The sequence below is a fragment of the Furipterus horrens genome, unplaced genomic scaffold (genome assembly GCF_987537825.1).
Source record: "Furipterus horrens unplaced genomic scaffold, mFurHor1.1.pri manual_scaffold_10, whole genome shotgun sequence".
Taxonomy (NCBI): Eukaryota; Metazoa; Chordata; class Mammalia; order Chiroptera; family Furipteridae; genus Furipterus; species Furipterus horrens.
In genome coordinates this window covers 99,576,547-99,592,833 of record NW_028327180.1, presented here as the reverse complement: position 1 = coordinate 99,592,833, position 16,287 = coordinate 99,576,547, and the positions used below count along the sequence as shown (strand labels likewise).

General features: G+C 50.4%; 1 protein-coding gene across 1 annotated transcript in view; it reads right to left on the bottom strand.

Moving 5' to 3' along the window:
- Positions 1 to 16,287, bottom strand: part of SIMC1 (SUMO interacting motifs containing 1) — a 34,330-nt gene that overhangs the window by 1,522 nt on the left and 16,521 nt on the right. The window contains exons 6-10 of the mRNA XM_090288602.1: positions 10,260 to 10,414; positions 6,291 to 6,443; positions 4,333 to 4,461; positions 2,664 to 2,820; positions 2,460 to 2,544 (exon numbers count right to left, since the gene is read on the bottom strand). Of these exons, the coding sequence (XP_090144728.1) occupies positions 2,460 to 2,544; positions 2,664 to 2,820; positions 4,333 to 4,461; positions 6,291 to 6,443; positions 10,260 to 10,414 (679 nt within the window). The remainder of the gene's footprint in view (positions 1 to 2,459; positions 2,545 to 2,663; positions 2,821 to 4,332; positions 4,462 to 6,290; positions 6,444 to 10,259; positions 10,415 to 16,287) is intronic.

The window sequence follows — 16,287 nt, the reverse complement described above, 5'->3', positions numbered from 1 at the left end:
CGTGACTTCCACAAGGTCAGGGCTGTGAACTTTCTCCTCTTCCTTCCTCTCCCCTCCACCTGCAGAGGCTTCCCGACCTCGGCCGCTCTTCCCTGACCCCGGAGCCCAGCAGCTCGGGCTCACCGCCACGTGCCCTCAGCAACGTCTTCCCTCCGAGATGGCTAAGGGGTCCTCAAAGTAAAACGCCCACTGGCAAGGACACCGGCCATTTCAGGGTGCCACTCAGCTGTGTTCTTTGTAGGACTCTATTTTCAAACTCCTGTTGCTAATTTTTTTCTCTCCTTAACTGTTGGTCTCCACAGAAGATAGGAAGGATGTCAGTGATGAAATAGCATTGGAACACCGCCCATTTATTCACTATGGGGACAGGGCAAACGTAGTTTCCAATTGTGAGGACATGAGTTTATGACTGTATCATTATTTATTACTGTATTGGTGTTACCACTGTAAACCTACTGTTGCCCACCCCTGATACTGATCGGAGGCCTTTCTTTCCCTCACTCGAAGCATAAGAACATTCTCTAATAAACCCAGATCCCATGTCCACATTAAGTCACTACTGCCCACGACCCAGGCATATTTCCTGGGAAGCAAAACAGAAATGAACCAGAACTGTTAAAGGTGGATTTTAAGGAAAAACAAGCTGCTTTAATACTAAACTTTCTGCTAGATCTTTAAAAGAAGTAATTACCTAAGCTCAGTGAGGCCAAGCACACACGGAATTTGCCTTTGGGGCTTTGTTCTAAGGAGGGTGTTAAAAATGCCCAAACGACCCAGCCACGCGTGGCCTGGACAGGGCACTCTGTTTAGCTCCGCGGACTTCAGACATAGAGGAGACCCTGGTAGCCGCCCCTGTCTAGGCAAACAGGCGGGCCTTTTCCCTCACACCGTTTGCACGCAGCCTTGGCAGGTGAAGCAGGACCAACCCCAACTCCGTAGAAGGAAGGAACTGCGTCTGGAGACCAAGTTCGCTGCCCACGCAGAGTCAGCGCTGGGGTTGGTTTGAAACTCTGACCTTCTGTCTTAAACCCAGTGGTTTTTTAACAGAATGTCTCTCCAACGGCTTCCTCAGTTCTAGGCCTGAGAGGGTGTCACTGCTGAGCTAAAATCAACCTCAACAGGACCGCGGCAGCTAAAATTTATAGACACGCGTGTCCTGCTTCCCGTTTGCGAATCAGTTGCGACCCTGCCTCTCCACCCCTCAGTGCTTTGGTGTGGATTTCCTGAGACCAGGGTGTTTAGTTTCATAAGCCAGGACAATTAACAAAAAGAGGAAATTTAATATTAGCGCAATCCTATAACTGATGTGAATTTTACCAGTTGTCCCAATACTGTGCTCTCTAGCTTCCCTGTTTCTGGTTCAGGCTCCCACCTAGGACCTAGTTTTGCATTTAATATTCAGGTGCTTTAGTTCCTTTCTAAAATGGAGCAGTTTCTTGATCCTCCTTTGTTTTTAAGAAATTGGCACTTTTGGCCCCGGCTGCTGTGGCTCAGTGGATTGAGCGCCGGCCTGCGAACCAAAGGGTCGCCGGTTTGATTCCCGGCCAGGGCACGTGCCTGGGTTGCAGGCCAGGCCCCCAGTTGGGGGCGCACAAGAAGCAACCAGTCGATGCATCTCACACATCAATGTTTCCCTCCTTCTCTTCCTCCCTCCTTACCCCTCTCTAAAGATAAATACGTAATCTTAAAAAACAAAGTTGGCATTTTTGAAGAGAACAGGTCAATTATTCTGTAAAAGGTTCCTCAAAATGGGTTTGTCCAACCTTCCTTGTGATTAAATTCAGGTCCCGGATTTCTGGCAAGAATACTGCGGCCGTGCTGAGGTGCCCCCTCGGCGTCACATCGGGAGGAACCCCAGCTTCCTTCTGCCGTTCCTACCTTTCCTCTCTGGGACTAGCAACCCCAGCGGTTTTCCCGAGGACCTCGCCCATCCCTGGCTCATAAACCATTCCCCTCCGAAGCAGCCATTGCGCCGTGACCCTTGTCGGCATTTGCCTCCTGCTGACCCCCGGCCTCACCTGAGACGCGCGCAGAGCCGCTGTGACGGGCTTCAGGGCGTCCTCCACCTTCCGCAGGACGCGCGCTCTCACCGGGTCGCCGACGGGCTCGGGGCCGGCGCCACACTGGTGGGTGCCCAGACGCCCACAGTCGGTGAGCAGGCCACCAACGTGGCAGCAATGGGCGGGCGCGATGCCAGGGCTGGGCCGCTCATTGCCGAGCACGTCCCGTGTTATGACGACTTGCTTCCGTGTCACGCGCATGATGACCGTGCGTTACATAGTATCACGGGGACAGCTGACTTCTCCCGTTTCACGGCGGTGGTTCTAGCGACGTCAGCCCTTGTTTCTCACCACCAAGGGACAATGCTCACTGATTAGAGTCCCCACGTGACTCTGACCGATAATACTGTCCCCTGTGAGACTCCCGCACCCCCTTACTGGTGAAGAGACGCTTCTCACCTCTCAGGACATGTTGATAGCTGGACAACAGGAACTGCAGGTGCTCCACCAGCTCGTCCCACATCTGCCACTGGGTCTTGTCTGACTGTGGAGATGGGAAGAGCACTTGCTAATAAATGCCTTCCCCGGTGGGCGGCCCCCTGCTGTCTGCTGTCTGCTGGGCTGTGACGCCCCGGGGGCCGGGCTGAAGCGGGAGGCAGGTACCTGGCACTTGAGCAGCGACGTGGAGTTGTTCAGGAAGTAGAGGGCCTGGGCCAGGGACAGCGGCAGGCGGGTGGGCGTCTTGCAGCTGTGCAGGAAGATGATCTCCAGCACCTTGCAGCGGAGCAGGTGGCTCTCCATGGTGGTGAAGAACATGGCTCTGCGTGGGGGGGGGGGGGGGTCACAGCATCCATTTCCCAGAACACGCGCCACGGTTACTGCTCAGCGCGCCTGCCACCTGCCCCAAAGCGGGCGGCGACCAAGCCTGGGGCCGGGGCAGGCCCAGGTGTCCTCACAGACTAACCACTGCTGGAAGGGGGAAGTGTCTGATTTGGAAAAGACCATGTGGGACACGTCAAAAGGAATTACTTCATTCCGTGACTAAGAGAGTTAATACCGAGAGCAAATATTTCTCAATGTTCACGATGGGCTAGAAACTGTTTGGCTCAGCAAAGGGCATTAAGACAAAGGATCTTCTAGTGTAATTTGGGTGGTTGCCAATTTGCCCTTGCTGAGAGAGTTTTAAAGCAGGGCCAGGTTTTATTGAAATTACTTTTGCCTATATTAAGTCTACATTTGTTTATGGCTACGCATTCCTTAGATTGCACACCCCTTGCCGGAACCCACGAGTGAGTGCTCGGAGAGCCCGGAGGGCCGGACCCACGCGAAGCGCTCCGGAAAGGTGGCAGAGCAGACCCAGCGCAGGCCCACGCCTCCTTTCCCACCATGCCAGCGCACGGCCTCCTTGGAACAATGAACGTGGGGTGCAGAAATCCCGGGTTCAAGGTTGGATTCTGAGTCTGATTAGCTGCGTCACCCTGGGCTAGTTAGTCCCTACCTCCGGTATTTTTCTCATTTGTTAGTTCCATGGGAATGTGAGACAGGGTGACAGTGACTGGCACACTGCAGGGACCCAGTGGATATCTGTCTTCACCTTAGCAGGGCGTTTTAATTAAAGCTTCATCACAGTAATATTCAGTGTGACACCTTCTGATAGGAGCCAGAGCTACGGAAGACAACTCGGCTGCCGGCTGGGAGCGCAGGGGCTGCGGACAAGCAGCAGACAGGACGCCGAGGGAGGTACTTTCTCCAAGGGTCCCCACTGGGCCTGGCTCTCAGAGTCACTTCCTGTTCAGGAACTCATATCCGTTCCAGTTTATTTCTCTTCCTCTCTATTCTAAACTTACTGGTTCAAAGAAGGAATCACTAGCTCCAGCCAAGAGCTCCAGTTCTTTGTCCCCTTCACCCATTCTCACTATCTGGGCTCTTTCTAGAGGCCTGGCCCTGTTCGGTTGTGGGTCATCTCTGGGACCGGGCATGCCTGCTCATTCATCCCTCAAGCCTTCGGGACATCTATGCCAGGCGGAGAGTCAGGGAAGAAGGCTGTGCTTAACAGGCGAACCTTGGAGAATCAGTACGGTTGGTCGCCAAACGGACCAAGTAGGAACATTGAGGCTCCATTTAAGGTATCCCACCTCTCTCCCCCAAACCATGCCTTAGTTGCAAACAATAGCAATTCATTGAGAACTTTTTCCCTTCACGGGTTATAAAAACAGGACCTATCCTTCCACCTCTTCCTCCCACCCCCTGCCCCCAACTTAACTACTGTTCAAAATTTTCTTTCAAAAGCATGCTCCCGGAATAGAAAAACAAGCATTGAGCTGAGACTGACCTCTGGCTCCTCTCTGGAATGTCCAGCACGAACCCGAACATCATCTCGGCGATTTTGTTGGAGCTGCAGGTGGGGGTCCTGTCCACCTCCACGGCAATGGACAGCATGCGCTGCAGCTGGCACACGACCCTGCTCCGGAGCAGAACACAGGTGAGCGGGAGGGCTGGGCGGGTCGCCCTGCTGGCCGGGAGGAGGGCCCGCCAGGGGCCTTCAGGGCCTTGTGGAGCCCATGGCAGGTGAGGGAGAGCTACCTAAGCCATCAGCGGACGCTTCCACCTGACAGATCCACCTACCTGCCCCCTCGGCCAGATCGTACTATCTAACCTCGCAGAGCCTGGCTGAGCTGCAAAAGCAAGCTGCTTTTAAATTCCAGGGTAGAAACATACAGTCGTAAGGGTCTAGGGCACTTTGAGGATCATCTAACCTATAGACTTCTTGGTCGTAGAGATGAACAAACAGGTCCAGCATGACTAACATGCATTTGAGTTCCTTTGATACAGGGGAAAACACAGGCGTGGGTAAAAGTAGGTTTGCAGTCACAAAACAGAGTTCATTCTTGTAACATTATTCGTCTGTGAATGACTGCGTTATGTCCTTCTCCATGCGAACAGCTGTGAACCTACCTTTGCCCACCCTCGTAGATACTTACCATACAGTTTTCTCCTGTTACTGGTTCCTTTACACAAATCTCTTACTAAGTTCGGCCTCAGAACCTCAGCGGGTGGAACGTGATGCTCTCTCCCATGAGGCCTTGTCGGGCTGCTGCGGCAGAGGGGTCTGGGCAGCCCCTCCAAACACGCACTATTACTGTGGTGGACACGGCCGCCGGTCACGCACGGCGTGGGCCGGGGGTGGGCCTCAGATCCTGGGTCTGCAGCGACAGCTGTCCAGCTTTTGACAAATGACTAACACTGCCTGTTTCAAAGGGTTGTGAGCGCTCTGGGAGCGAGTAGGCAGACGGGCACGCATTCATGTAAAGGGTGGTGCCTGTTATTGTTGTTAAGACCGCAACAGACCTTTCATTTTTGCTAGTATTTACTTACAATAAACTTATTGTTGTTATTTTTTGTATGAGATTCGCTTCCATTGAAGGAATTGTGTCTGCCTCTGTCTTGGATCTGGGATAACCCTACTTTAGGGCCTCCCCCAATCTGCCCGAGTAAATGCTTCATTGTTCCAAAACATCTTCCCTTTCGAAGCAAGTCTGTCTCTTGAATTAGTTAAAAAGCAGAGGCCTTATATGAAAATCAGCTTGGTGCAACAAGATCATAGTATAGCCTTGTGAACTTAGGCATAGACACTGTGTTTCACATGTTAAGTGTGACTCATTTTTAACAATTGACACAGGATCCTGGGTTGCCTGTGTAAGGGTAGCTCCAGCCCCTAAAAGTTTCGCATCTCTCAAAAACTGCCCAGACGACTCTCCACCCCATAACGGGAATGCCAGGAATCTCTTTCCAGTGCTGTCTGAGGCAATGGGACGGCCTGGCCTGAGCCGTCGGCACTACGGGCTGGTGGGGGTGGCAGGTGGAACAGCCAGACCCCTCCCAGCACTGGAGGAGAGAGACGCAGGTCCGTGGGACCAGGCGCTGCAGGGGCGCCCACTGCCCTCCCCTCCTCCTCTCTGGCCGCGGGCGCCGAGTGGGGGTAAGGTAGGGGGCTGTAAGTGTGCTGTCTCCTGGCGTCTAGGCAGGGGAAGGCCGTGTCTCTGTGCTTTGTCTCATTGCAGGTGGTGCACGTGTGTTCACTTAGGGGGGTGCTGTCCGTCTAGGGGGAAGCATCTGCCCTCATTCTACCTTTGGGATTAGAGATTTAGGCTTTGGTCAAACAAGGCAGTCTTTAGCAGGAATCATTCTGTTACTGGGCTCGTGAACTTGGGGGGGCTGCTCTAAGGGAGTGGGGCTGTCTCTACAGCAGTCCGCCCCGGCAGCCCCAGGAAAGACAGCGTCCGCCCTTACACCTGCGTGGTGTTCTTCGCCAGGGTAGGCTGGGGAGAAGAGCGGCCGCCGCCGGCCTTCGGGACGCCTGCTCCTGAAGAGGCGTGGCTCTCACTGGGGGGCTGAGTTAATCCGCCTTCGGTCACCGCTCTGACCAACCACTTGATCACATCCCTGCGTGGGAAAAAGGTAAGAAAAGGTTAGACTTCTGTCTTACTGTGTGGTGCCCAGAACTGCAGCCTTAACCTGGGCTCCGACACCCCTGGGTCTCCCGGTGGCATCAGAGGGCCCGCTGGCTCTGTGCGCTGTGTAGGGAAGCCCACTGGAAGCCACCCATTCACCTGCAGGAGGGCCACGAAAGGAACGAAAATAACGACGTTTCCCCTGAGTCAGTGTCATGGAAAGGCACCCCCGAGGTTAAAGGGCACTGCCTGTGGCTTCCTGAGCAGGAGCACCCCTCGCCTGCCCAGGTGGTAAGCTGGGCTGAGTGGCCACAGAAGTCCTTGCTGGCTGTCACTCACCTGGTGACGTCTGTGGCTGCTAATGACCCCGGTCTCCGTGCATGCAGGGGAGGCGCAGTTTGCACAGGCACAGCTGACAGTCAGGGAGGTGAAAACACCCCGCGGAGTCAAACTTGCTTTCGACAAGCACTTGGGTAACCCAGGGAACAATGGCAGACTGAATACGCACACCTAATTTTGTTCCTCCCTAAAATCCCACTAGTAAATATGACAGTGCATAACTTTAAAAAAATCCATAAGGAAGGGGAGGAAAAGAGAGGAGACAACAATCATGAAGTTTTGGAAAAATGGAAGGAAAACGAAGTATATTTACAGAATAGAATATTACGTAGTAGTGAAAAAGGATAAGCTACAGTTGTAGGTAACTATGGACAAATCTTAGTACTTGGTAATATTAAGTGAAAAATAAAAGACTTTTGTATAATAGATTACATACAGCATGATATCTTTTTATTACAACTAAAGGAACTAAAATAAAAATATATACTTTATAGGAACACATGCAGATGCAATAAAGCCACATAAAAAGAAAAGGGAATGATGAACATTCAGGAGGCCAGTTACTTGGGTGCAGAAGGAGCCAGAGGAGGTGAAGTGCGACAGATGAGTCGTTAGATGTAGGGAATTGTCTGGGTCCCGCCTTTGATCTGGGGGGTGGCTGAGAGATGCTGATGACAAAATCAAAAGTAACCAATTAACTAAGTAAATAAGGCACGTGAGTCATGTTTTAAGGATAATGTTTAAATGGCAAAGGGATACATTTTAACTAACTTAGCAGAATTGAGAAAGCTGAATTCTAAGCCAGCAGTAGGCAAGAGCAACCCTATTTAATACTGCTTACCTAAGAACTGAAAAAAATTGTTTCGATAAGCCCTGCAAATGGCAGTGCAAGGTTCTCTGAAGTGAGGGCGGGAAGGGTAAATTAAAATAAGTGTGATGGCTTGTACGATGTTTAAGAAAGTCTCAGCCCCTAGATCTTCTTCCCCCACCCCGAGGACTACAGGCTGCCTCTGTGGAGCGGTAAAATGGAGGGCCTCCGGAACAGGGCACCTGGCCCAGCGGGGTGGCGGAGGCACTGAAGCAAAGCCAGGGCACTACGTGAACACACGCATGCTGAACGCAGAGACCCTTGCCACCTGCCTGCACCCGTCTTCCAAAGCCCTGGCGTCCCGGTCTTTACCCTCCACGTAGGGGACTGGAGGTCTTCTGTGGAAAACGCGTCTAGTCCAAGAGGAAAGACTAAAGACAGCAGACGAGGTACTAAGAAATGTGCAGCCCATTCCACGTGCAGGAAAGATCAGAAATGACAAGCTCCCCCCACCCCCAAAAAAGAAAGAAAGAAATGACAAGTCCTCCCCTGCATTCAGAGCTTCCGTCAGCTTCTGAGTCTGTCACCCTTAAACATGGATGGACTTCCAAGGTTTACCAGACACCTATGGAAATATTCTAACATGAGAGGGAAAGATCAAAAGAGCCCAAACTACCCACTCCCCAGAAGAAACGCAACTTGGCAAAAACAGACATTATGTGGAGAATAAACAAAAACAAAAGCTATCATTAGTATCATCAAAGGTGGGCACAGATGTGAATCCATGAAAGGACTACAGAATATTATTTATTAATTTAAAAAGGGACACTTAAATAAGTGAAAGAGGTCTTGGCAATTAAAAACATGATAGCAGAAATAGCCCTTGTCTAGGCGTGAAGGGCATGTTTCTAGACTGTAATGGCCCATAAGTGGATGAATGGAGACCTACAGAAAGCACGCTGGGCAAAGAGAAGATTCTATAAACTTCCAGATTCTATAAAGATCAAGGCACAGAAAAGGAATCAGTAATCACAGTAGCTTGTGACTTCTTCACAGCGACTCCGGGAGCCAGAAGGCAAAGGAAGGTTTCCTTGGACGTTCCGGAGGAGAGTTGTTTCTGACTTAAATGTCTACACTCCGTTACCAATCAATGTGTGGGAAGATAAAGATAATTTCAGACATACAAAATCTCAAAAGTTTTACCTCCCACATAACTTTCTACGAAGCCACTGGGGACTAACCCATCAAAACAAGGCAGTAAACCAAGAAGGAGAAGATGCAGGGCCAATAAGCAAACGAGGGCTGACACCGGGAGCAGGCGGAGGGGGTTCCCCACTGCAGACAAGGGCAGTTCCGGCTGAAGGAGGCCCAAGGGCTTCGCCGCAGCTGTTCAAGAAGAAGAAACTGGCAAGGCCGCCCGTGCAAAGGAACACGTGTGGGGAGACTCGCGCCAGCAGGAGAGAAGGGGAGACTCTCTGCCGACAGCACAGAGAATACAAGGAAACGAAAACTAAGGCCATGACCAACTCCAGGGAAAACGAACAGGTATGAGTGAGGGGAAAAGTTCTAGTTTAGTGCTTAGCTCAATGCTGAGCAGCAGACATAGCCACGGTGATAGAGCGAATACTGACCGACACAGAAGTGTGACGTAGCTGGATTAATGATATGAGGGCTGGAAATCTATATATGGGGGCAGGTGGGGAGCAAAAAGGGCTACATCCCCGTCTTCCATGTGGGAAGTCGATAGGTAACAGCTGGTGATGAACCGTCAAGAATTAGCAACACAGCCGGCTATTTAGCCACACGGAAGACAACGTCCCAAGACTCGCTTAACGGAGCGGGCTGACAGTGCGTAGCCCTGCGGGAGAGGGAAGTGCAGGCGAGGGGAGCTGCGGACGGAGTATTTCCTACCTCGTAGAGCTAGTCCACGCTTTGTAGGAACAGGTAAAAGGAAAAGAAAACCCCCCACGAAGGATCATCTGCCGCCTGACTTACCATCTCTCTTTAAACCCTTATCTGTGAAGAATAACTGATGTGCAATAAATGGCGTTTCTGTGTCATGAGTTTTGATAAGCACACGTATACATCCGTCTCCCACTTGGATTAAAGGACAGTGGGTCTTCCCACCTGGAACGGGACCTGGCTTGCATTTCAAGGCCACAGATGCCTGTTTTTAAAGCCAAGAATCCCACCTTGTATCAGGAGAGGCTCACCTCAGGGCAGGTGGGCATGAAGGTGACCGACGGCTCGGCCTGAGGGGCATCTGCCTCCCACTGCCCCCTCAGTCCAGCGCCCCCACTCAGCTCAGCGGCAGAACAGCCCGCTGTTACTCTCACTCAGACGGTTATTTGCTCATTGAAAACCCAGCCACGCTATCCTGTGCCCTTTGGAGAGTCTCTGCTCAGTGATTTTCTAACCCTAGACCCACTGACACGCGTTAAGGTTTCTCTTAGGTCCCATGAGGTTGTCTGGACAAGTGACAAAGACCGAAAGAAGTCTGATGGCCACGAGAGAGCACACGCAAACCCTGGGCCCGGCACACGCCTGGCGCAGTCTACTTTAGGTCTGTGGCTTCAGTGAGTACCCGTCACACTGTCCCGCTCCGGACTGCCGCATCTGCCCAGTGTCTCCGGGCCCTCCCGGGGCTCGGGGGGCGGTTACCTGACATTGTGGGGCTGCCTGTCACAGGACAGCACCGCGTTTGCGATGGCCGGCTGCAGGTGCTGCCGCTGCTTCCTCAGCGTCTGCTGGAAGTCGTCCTCCAGGGTCTGCACCACGTAGCGCAGAAACAGGACCCGCCCGGGCAGACGCTGTCCCTGCAGGAGGAAGGACGAGAGCGTGTCCTCAGTCAGGGGACCGTGAGCGCGCGCCGGGCTCTCCTAAACACTGCGTCCACAGGAAGGCCGCGCGTCTCTCCCTGGAAGGGGACAGCAGTCCAGGTCGTTACAAAAGGGGGTGAACAGGTGCCTCCTGCCGCCTGGTGGCTCCGGACCACAGGCTGCTGATGTGCAGAGGCAGCCACAGGAAATCAGTCTTGCTCTCTCACTGAAGGCGCCTGCTTCAGAGCAAACCCTGAACTGTGGCCATCAGAACAGAGGCGGCACCTGGCCCCGAAATGGCCCTGCGGAGCCCTGCGTCAGGCCCGCCCGCCACTGAGCTGCCCGTGGCGGGGAGCCGGAGCCCAGCCCCCATGTGTAAGTGGCCCCCGAGCTGGGCTTTCTGCTCCGGTGAAACGGGCCTCCCTGATGAAGCCCGGCCGAGGCGGGCAGAGCGTGTGGGCTTCGGGGGCGCACAGCCCCCATTGATTGACTTTTGTGTGTTCGAAACCCTTATTTAATGTGCGCTTCCTGAATCTCCGCGGCCCGGTGGTGAGTGTGGCCATGATTCTAACCAACGCCAACTCAGGTCCCTGGCACTCAGCAGGCGGGCGGGCGCAACTGGGTCGTTTTTACTGGGAGACAAGGGCTGGCATCCAGGCCAGGGGCTCAGGCTTTGAAACCTCAAAAACCAAGAGGGCACCAGAGGGTAGGCGTATTTTCTAGAAACAGAAACTTGGAATAGGGTTAGGGTTTGGTCAGCAGGAAACACCCCTTATTTAACTAAGCATCTACCATTCCTTTCATTTTTGGGGGGAAAACTGGGATGGGATACCTTTGTCTTCTAAATTTTGTTTCTAATCTTTATTGATACGATTATTAAAAACTCAAGTACATGGGCTAGGTTTATGAAGAAAAGTCTCCCAGTGTCACCTGTCTCCACAACCACGGGTGCCCTCCAGGACCCCACGGGGAGTAACTTTTTACCTCTTTCTTCTTCAGGTTACCCTAAACATCTCTAAACAAATATGCTCTTATCACTATTTTATTTTTAAGGTTTTATTTATTTATTTTTAGAGAGAGGGGAAGGAAGGAAGAGAGAAAGGAGAGAAACATGCGCCCCTACAGGGGGACTGGGTCTGCAACCCAAGCACCTGCCCTGACCGGAAACCCACCCCGAGAACCTCTGGTTTGCGGAACGGCGCCCGACCAACGGGGCCACGACGCGTGGGGTGAGTACAGTCCCGGGGCTCCCAGGCGGTCTCCCATCCAAGTGCTGACCAGGCCCAGCCCTGCTCAGCTTCAAGGTCAGGGGCGTGTGGCTGTAGACACTTACTGCCATTTCTTCAGCCACTTTAGACGATGCCACTGGTTCCTGCTCTGCTAGGTAAGGGTGACCCACTTATGGCACCTCCCACTTCTCTTCCTAAAGTACCGTCTGCGGGTCTGTCCCATCAGCTGCAAATGACGCCTTTTGTCCTTCCAAGTTCTAGGATAAGGACGCTATGACCGCCCTGCTGGTCTCAGAGACACCCTCTCCTTTCATCTCCCAGCCTTTATTTTCTACTTGTCTAGTTTCCATCATTAAAACCAATAAAATCGCCTCCCATACTTCGTATAAAGCTGATTCTAAACATGATTAACTAACTAGTGTTTACAGTGCGAGGGCCATGCTAACATGATTTACTACCCTGGAGATCCATATAGCATACTAAGAAAATCATTCGTCCCTTACGAAGATATTTTCTTAAAGCTTCTTTCTTAGCCTCTTTACATTGCTTGCAAGTATCACTTCTTTCACCTCCTCAAGGATGGTGTTGAATTTTGAGAATACCCTTCTTTCCCCAAATTTTAAAAATCAACTTGATTGACAAAGCATAAAGTTCACCCATTTTAAATGCACAACTCAATGATCTGTTGTGACAGTTTGCCGACAGTCACCGTAACCATAACCACCTCCCCTGTCTGTCTGTTAACAGGCAGTTCCCACCCCCACCTCCCACCCAGGCAACGCACCCACTCTGGCCTTCTGACCTGCCTTTCTGGACTGTGCTGACAGAATTATATAGTAAGTGGCCTTGTGTGTGTGTGGCTTTCTTTTCCCTGGCTGACTGTTTTCGAGTCTGTCCCTGACATAGCACAGACAGATAGATAGCTCCTTCCTGACCGAGTGGTATTCCTGTGTATGGATGGAGCACGTTCTGTTTATCAGTTCACCACTGAGAGACACTTGGGTTGTTTCCGCTTTGGGGCTATTATGAATCATGCTGCTGTGAACATTCACATGTGAGTCTTTGGCCAACAGAGGTTTTCATTTTTCTTGGGTCAGTATCTGGAAGAATAGCTGGGTCACAGGATATGTTTATATTAAGTTCTTTAAAGAAACTGCCAAATTGTCTTCCAAGGCGGCTGTCCCATTTCTATTCTCACCAGCAATGCATGAGACTTCTGTCTGTATATGCTTGCCGACATTTGTTGTCCACTTTCTTTTTAAAACATTTTTAATTGTGGTAAAAAATGAACACAGAAGTGAGCATCTTCCCCAGGAGCAAGTACACAGCTCAGCAGTGGTACGCATACTGACATAACTGTGCAGCGGATCTTCAGAACCTTTCCATCTTGCAAACTGAAACCGCACGCACTGAACAGTCAGTCCCCCTCCTCCCTGCGCCTGGTCGGCAGCCTTCCGTTGGCTGCTTCTGGGAATCCGACTGCGGCAGGTACCTCGGGCTAAGTCAGATCACCTACTGCTCGTCTGTCAGCGATGGGCTTGTTTCACGTGGTATAATGCCCTCGTTCTCCTGCCGTCCTTCTTACAGCATGGGGAGGGCTTCCCTGCTACTGAAGGCAGAATTAATACCCCCTATGTGGAGGGACCGCGTTTTGTCCAGCCTGTGAGCTGCGGACGGGCACCTGGGCTGCTCCTGCCTCTGAGCTACTGTGTGCAGCGCCGCTGTGTACAAGGGCGTGCAGCCGCCTTACCATGCTTTCAAGTCTGGGCATGTACACCCAGAAGTGGGATGGATGTAATTCTCTTTTTAAGTTTTTGGAGGGACTACCAGACAGTCTTCCAGAGTGGCTGCACCATTTTACAGTTCTAACCACAGGGGACAAGGATTCTAATTTCTCCACATCCTTGCTACTTAACTTTCTGTTAAATAGCGTTTCACATGCTGGTCGGCCATTTGCAGATCGTCTTTAGAAAAAATGTCTATTCAAGTCCTCTGCCCTTTCAGAAATCAGTCTGGCTTGTTGTTGAGTTGCAGTTCTTTATATATTACAAATACTAACCCCTTTTCAGATACGTGATTTTAAAATATTCTCTTCTGTTCCATAGAATGCCTTTTCACTCTCGTGTCCTTTGCTGCAGTTGTTAACTTTGATGTAGTCCCATTTGCCTATATTTGCTTTTTTTTTTGCCTGTGCCTTTGGTGTCTTTTAAGAAAAATCAATGCCCAATCCAATGTCATGAAGCTTTCCCCCGTGTTTTCTCCTGAGAGTTTGTTTCATAGTTTTGGATCTTATGTTTAGGCCTTTGCTCCATTTTGTATATGGTGTTGGGAAAGTCTAACTTCATTCTTTTGCATGTGGTTATTTTTTCCAACATTTGTGGAAGAGACTATCCTTTCCCCATTGAATGGTCTGAGCGTCCTTGATGAACATCACCTAATATACTCATAAAGTTTTATTTTGGGTTCTCTATTCCATTCCATGTCTCCCTCTGTAAAAGCACTGCACTGTTTGGTCACTATATGTCTGTAATAAGTCTTAAAATCAAGAAGTCTGAGTAGTCCAACTTTGTTCTTCTTTTGCAAGATTGTTTTAGCTATTCTGGGTCCTTTGAGATTGCATATAAATTTGAGGACGGATTTTCTATTTCTGCAGGAAAAAAATGCTATTAGGATTTTGAAAGGGATTGCCTTGACTCTGTGGATTGCTTTGGGTAGTACTGACTTCTTAACAATACTTAGTCTTCCAATCCATGAACATGAGAAGTCTCACCATTTACTTATGTCTTCTTTATTTTCTTTCAGCAATGTTTTATAGTTTCTGGAGTACAAATTGTTCACCTCCTGGGTTAGGTTTACACTTCAGTATTTTATTGTTTTTCAGGTTATTGTTAATGGAATTATTTTCTTAATATTTGTTACAGATTGTTAGTAAATAGAAATACAACTGATTTTTTGCATGATTTTCTGTATGGAATCTTTAGGGTTTTCTATGCGTAAGATTGTGCCCTCTGTGAACAGAGGTAATTTTTACTTCTTCTTTTCCCATTTGGATGCCTTTTATTTCCTTCCCTTGCCTAACTGCTTTGGCTAGAACAGCCAGTACGTAAAGGATATGAAAGCAGACATCCTTGCCTTGTTCCTGATCTTAGAGGAAAAGTTTTCAGGATTTCACCGCTGACTTTGATGTTCACTGTAGGGTTTCCACACGGGGCTTTTGTGAGTTCGTGTTCTCTTCTTACTTTGTTGAGTTTCTATCATGAAAGGGCGTTGAATCTTGTCCAATGCTTTCCTGCCTCAGTCGAGATGACCGCGTGGTCTTGTCCTTCCCTCTGTTAATGTGGTGTGTTACAGGGACTGGTTCTGGTCTGCTGAACCATCCGAATAGTCCTGGACGCATCTCATGTGGCCGTGGGGGGTGATCTTTACCATGTGCTGCTGAGCTTGGTTTGCTAGGATTTTGCTGAGGATTTTTGCATAATGTTCATAAAGGATATTGGTCTTTGGTTTTCTTGTTGTCTCTTAGTCTAGCTTTGGTATCAAAGTGATGCTGGCTTCATAGACTAAAGATACTTTGTATAACATCTAGCTTATAAAATCCACTGAGACTTAATTATGGCCTGATATATGGCCTGTCCTGGCATAGGTCCCATATGCACTGAGAAGAGCGTGTGTACTGCTGCTGAGTGGAATGCCCAGCACGTAACTGTCAGACCCGTTGGTTTATTGTGTTGCTTACGTCTTCCTCGCTCCCCCGTCCGTCTGGTCGTTCTACCCTTCACTGAGAGCGGGGCGTTAAAGTCTCCAGCTATTACTGTAAAACTGGCTGTTTCTGCCTTTGATTCTGTCAGCTTCTGCTTCATATTTTGATGATCTGTCATTAAGTGCATAAATGTTTATAACTGCTTTTTTTTAAGTCTCACACGAGGGCATGTTTATTAATTTTAGAGAGAGGAAAGGGGGAGATGGAGGGAGGGCGTTGGGGGAGAGAGAGAGAGAGAGAGAGAGAGAGAGAGAGACACAGTGCCTCCTGTATCTGCCCCAACCAAGGACCAAACCTGCAGCCTAGGTGTGTGCCCTGACCGAGGCCTGAGTCCACAGCCTTGCGGAGCGTATGGGGTGACTTTGCAATCAACAAGCCACCCGGCCAGGGCTGCTCCCTCAATCTTTGGATGTATACCTTCAAGTCACCTACTAAAGAAATGGGGCGTAAGGATACTTTTTAGGTTCCTATATGTCTGGAAATGTCTATATTCTACCCTCACGCTTGACTAATACTTTGGCTGAGCACAGAATTCTACGTTGAAAATAGTCTGTTCCATCCAAGTGCTTTGGGGCGAGCAGGCAGAGAGATGGCAAGTTCGGGTCAGAGTGGGGAAGAACTAGTTTCCAGAGCACCAGCTCCCCTGGTTGCCTTCATTCATGACAAATGGCTCATTAAGTTTCTTAGACAAGGAACCCTTAGGTAACCCGAGGACTGAACTTTCTGTACCAGGATGGGGAGGCAGTCAGTTCCATCTACAGACTTCCCCCACATTTACAGCCCGGACTGGACGCTAACCTCTTACGTCCTGGGGCTCTGAGTCCCAAACCTGTCTGTCTTAGAGGACAGATCTCCTCCGCCAGGCTGCAGCCCCTCCCACG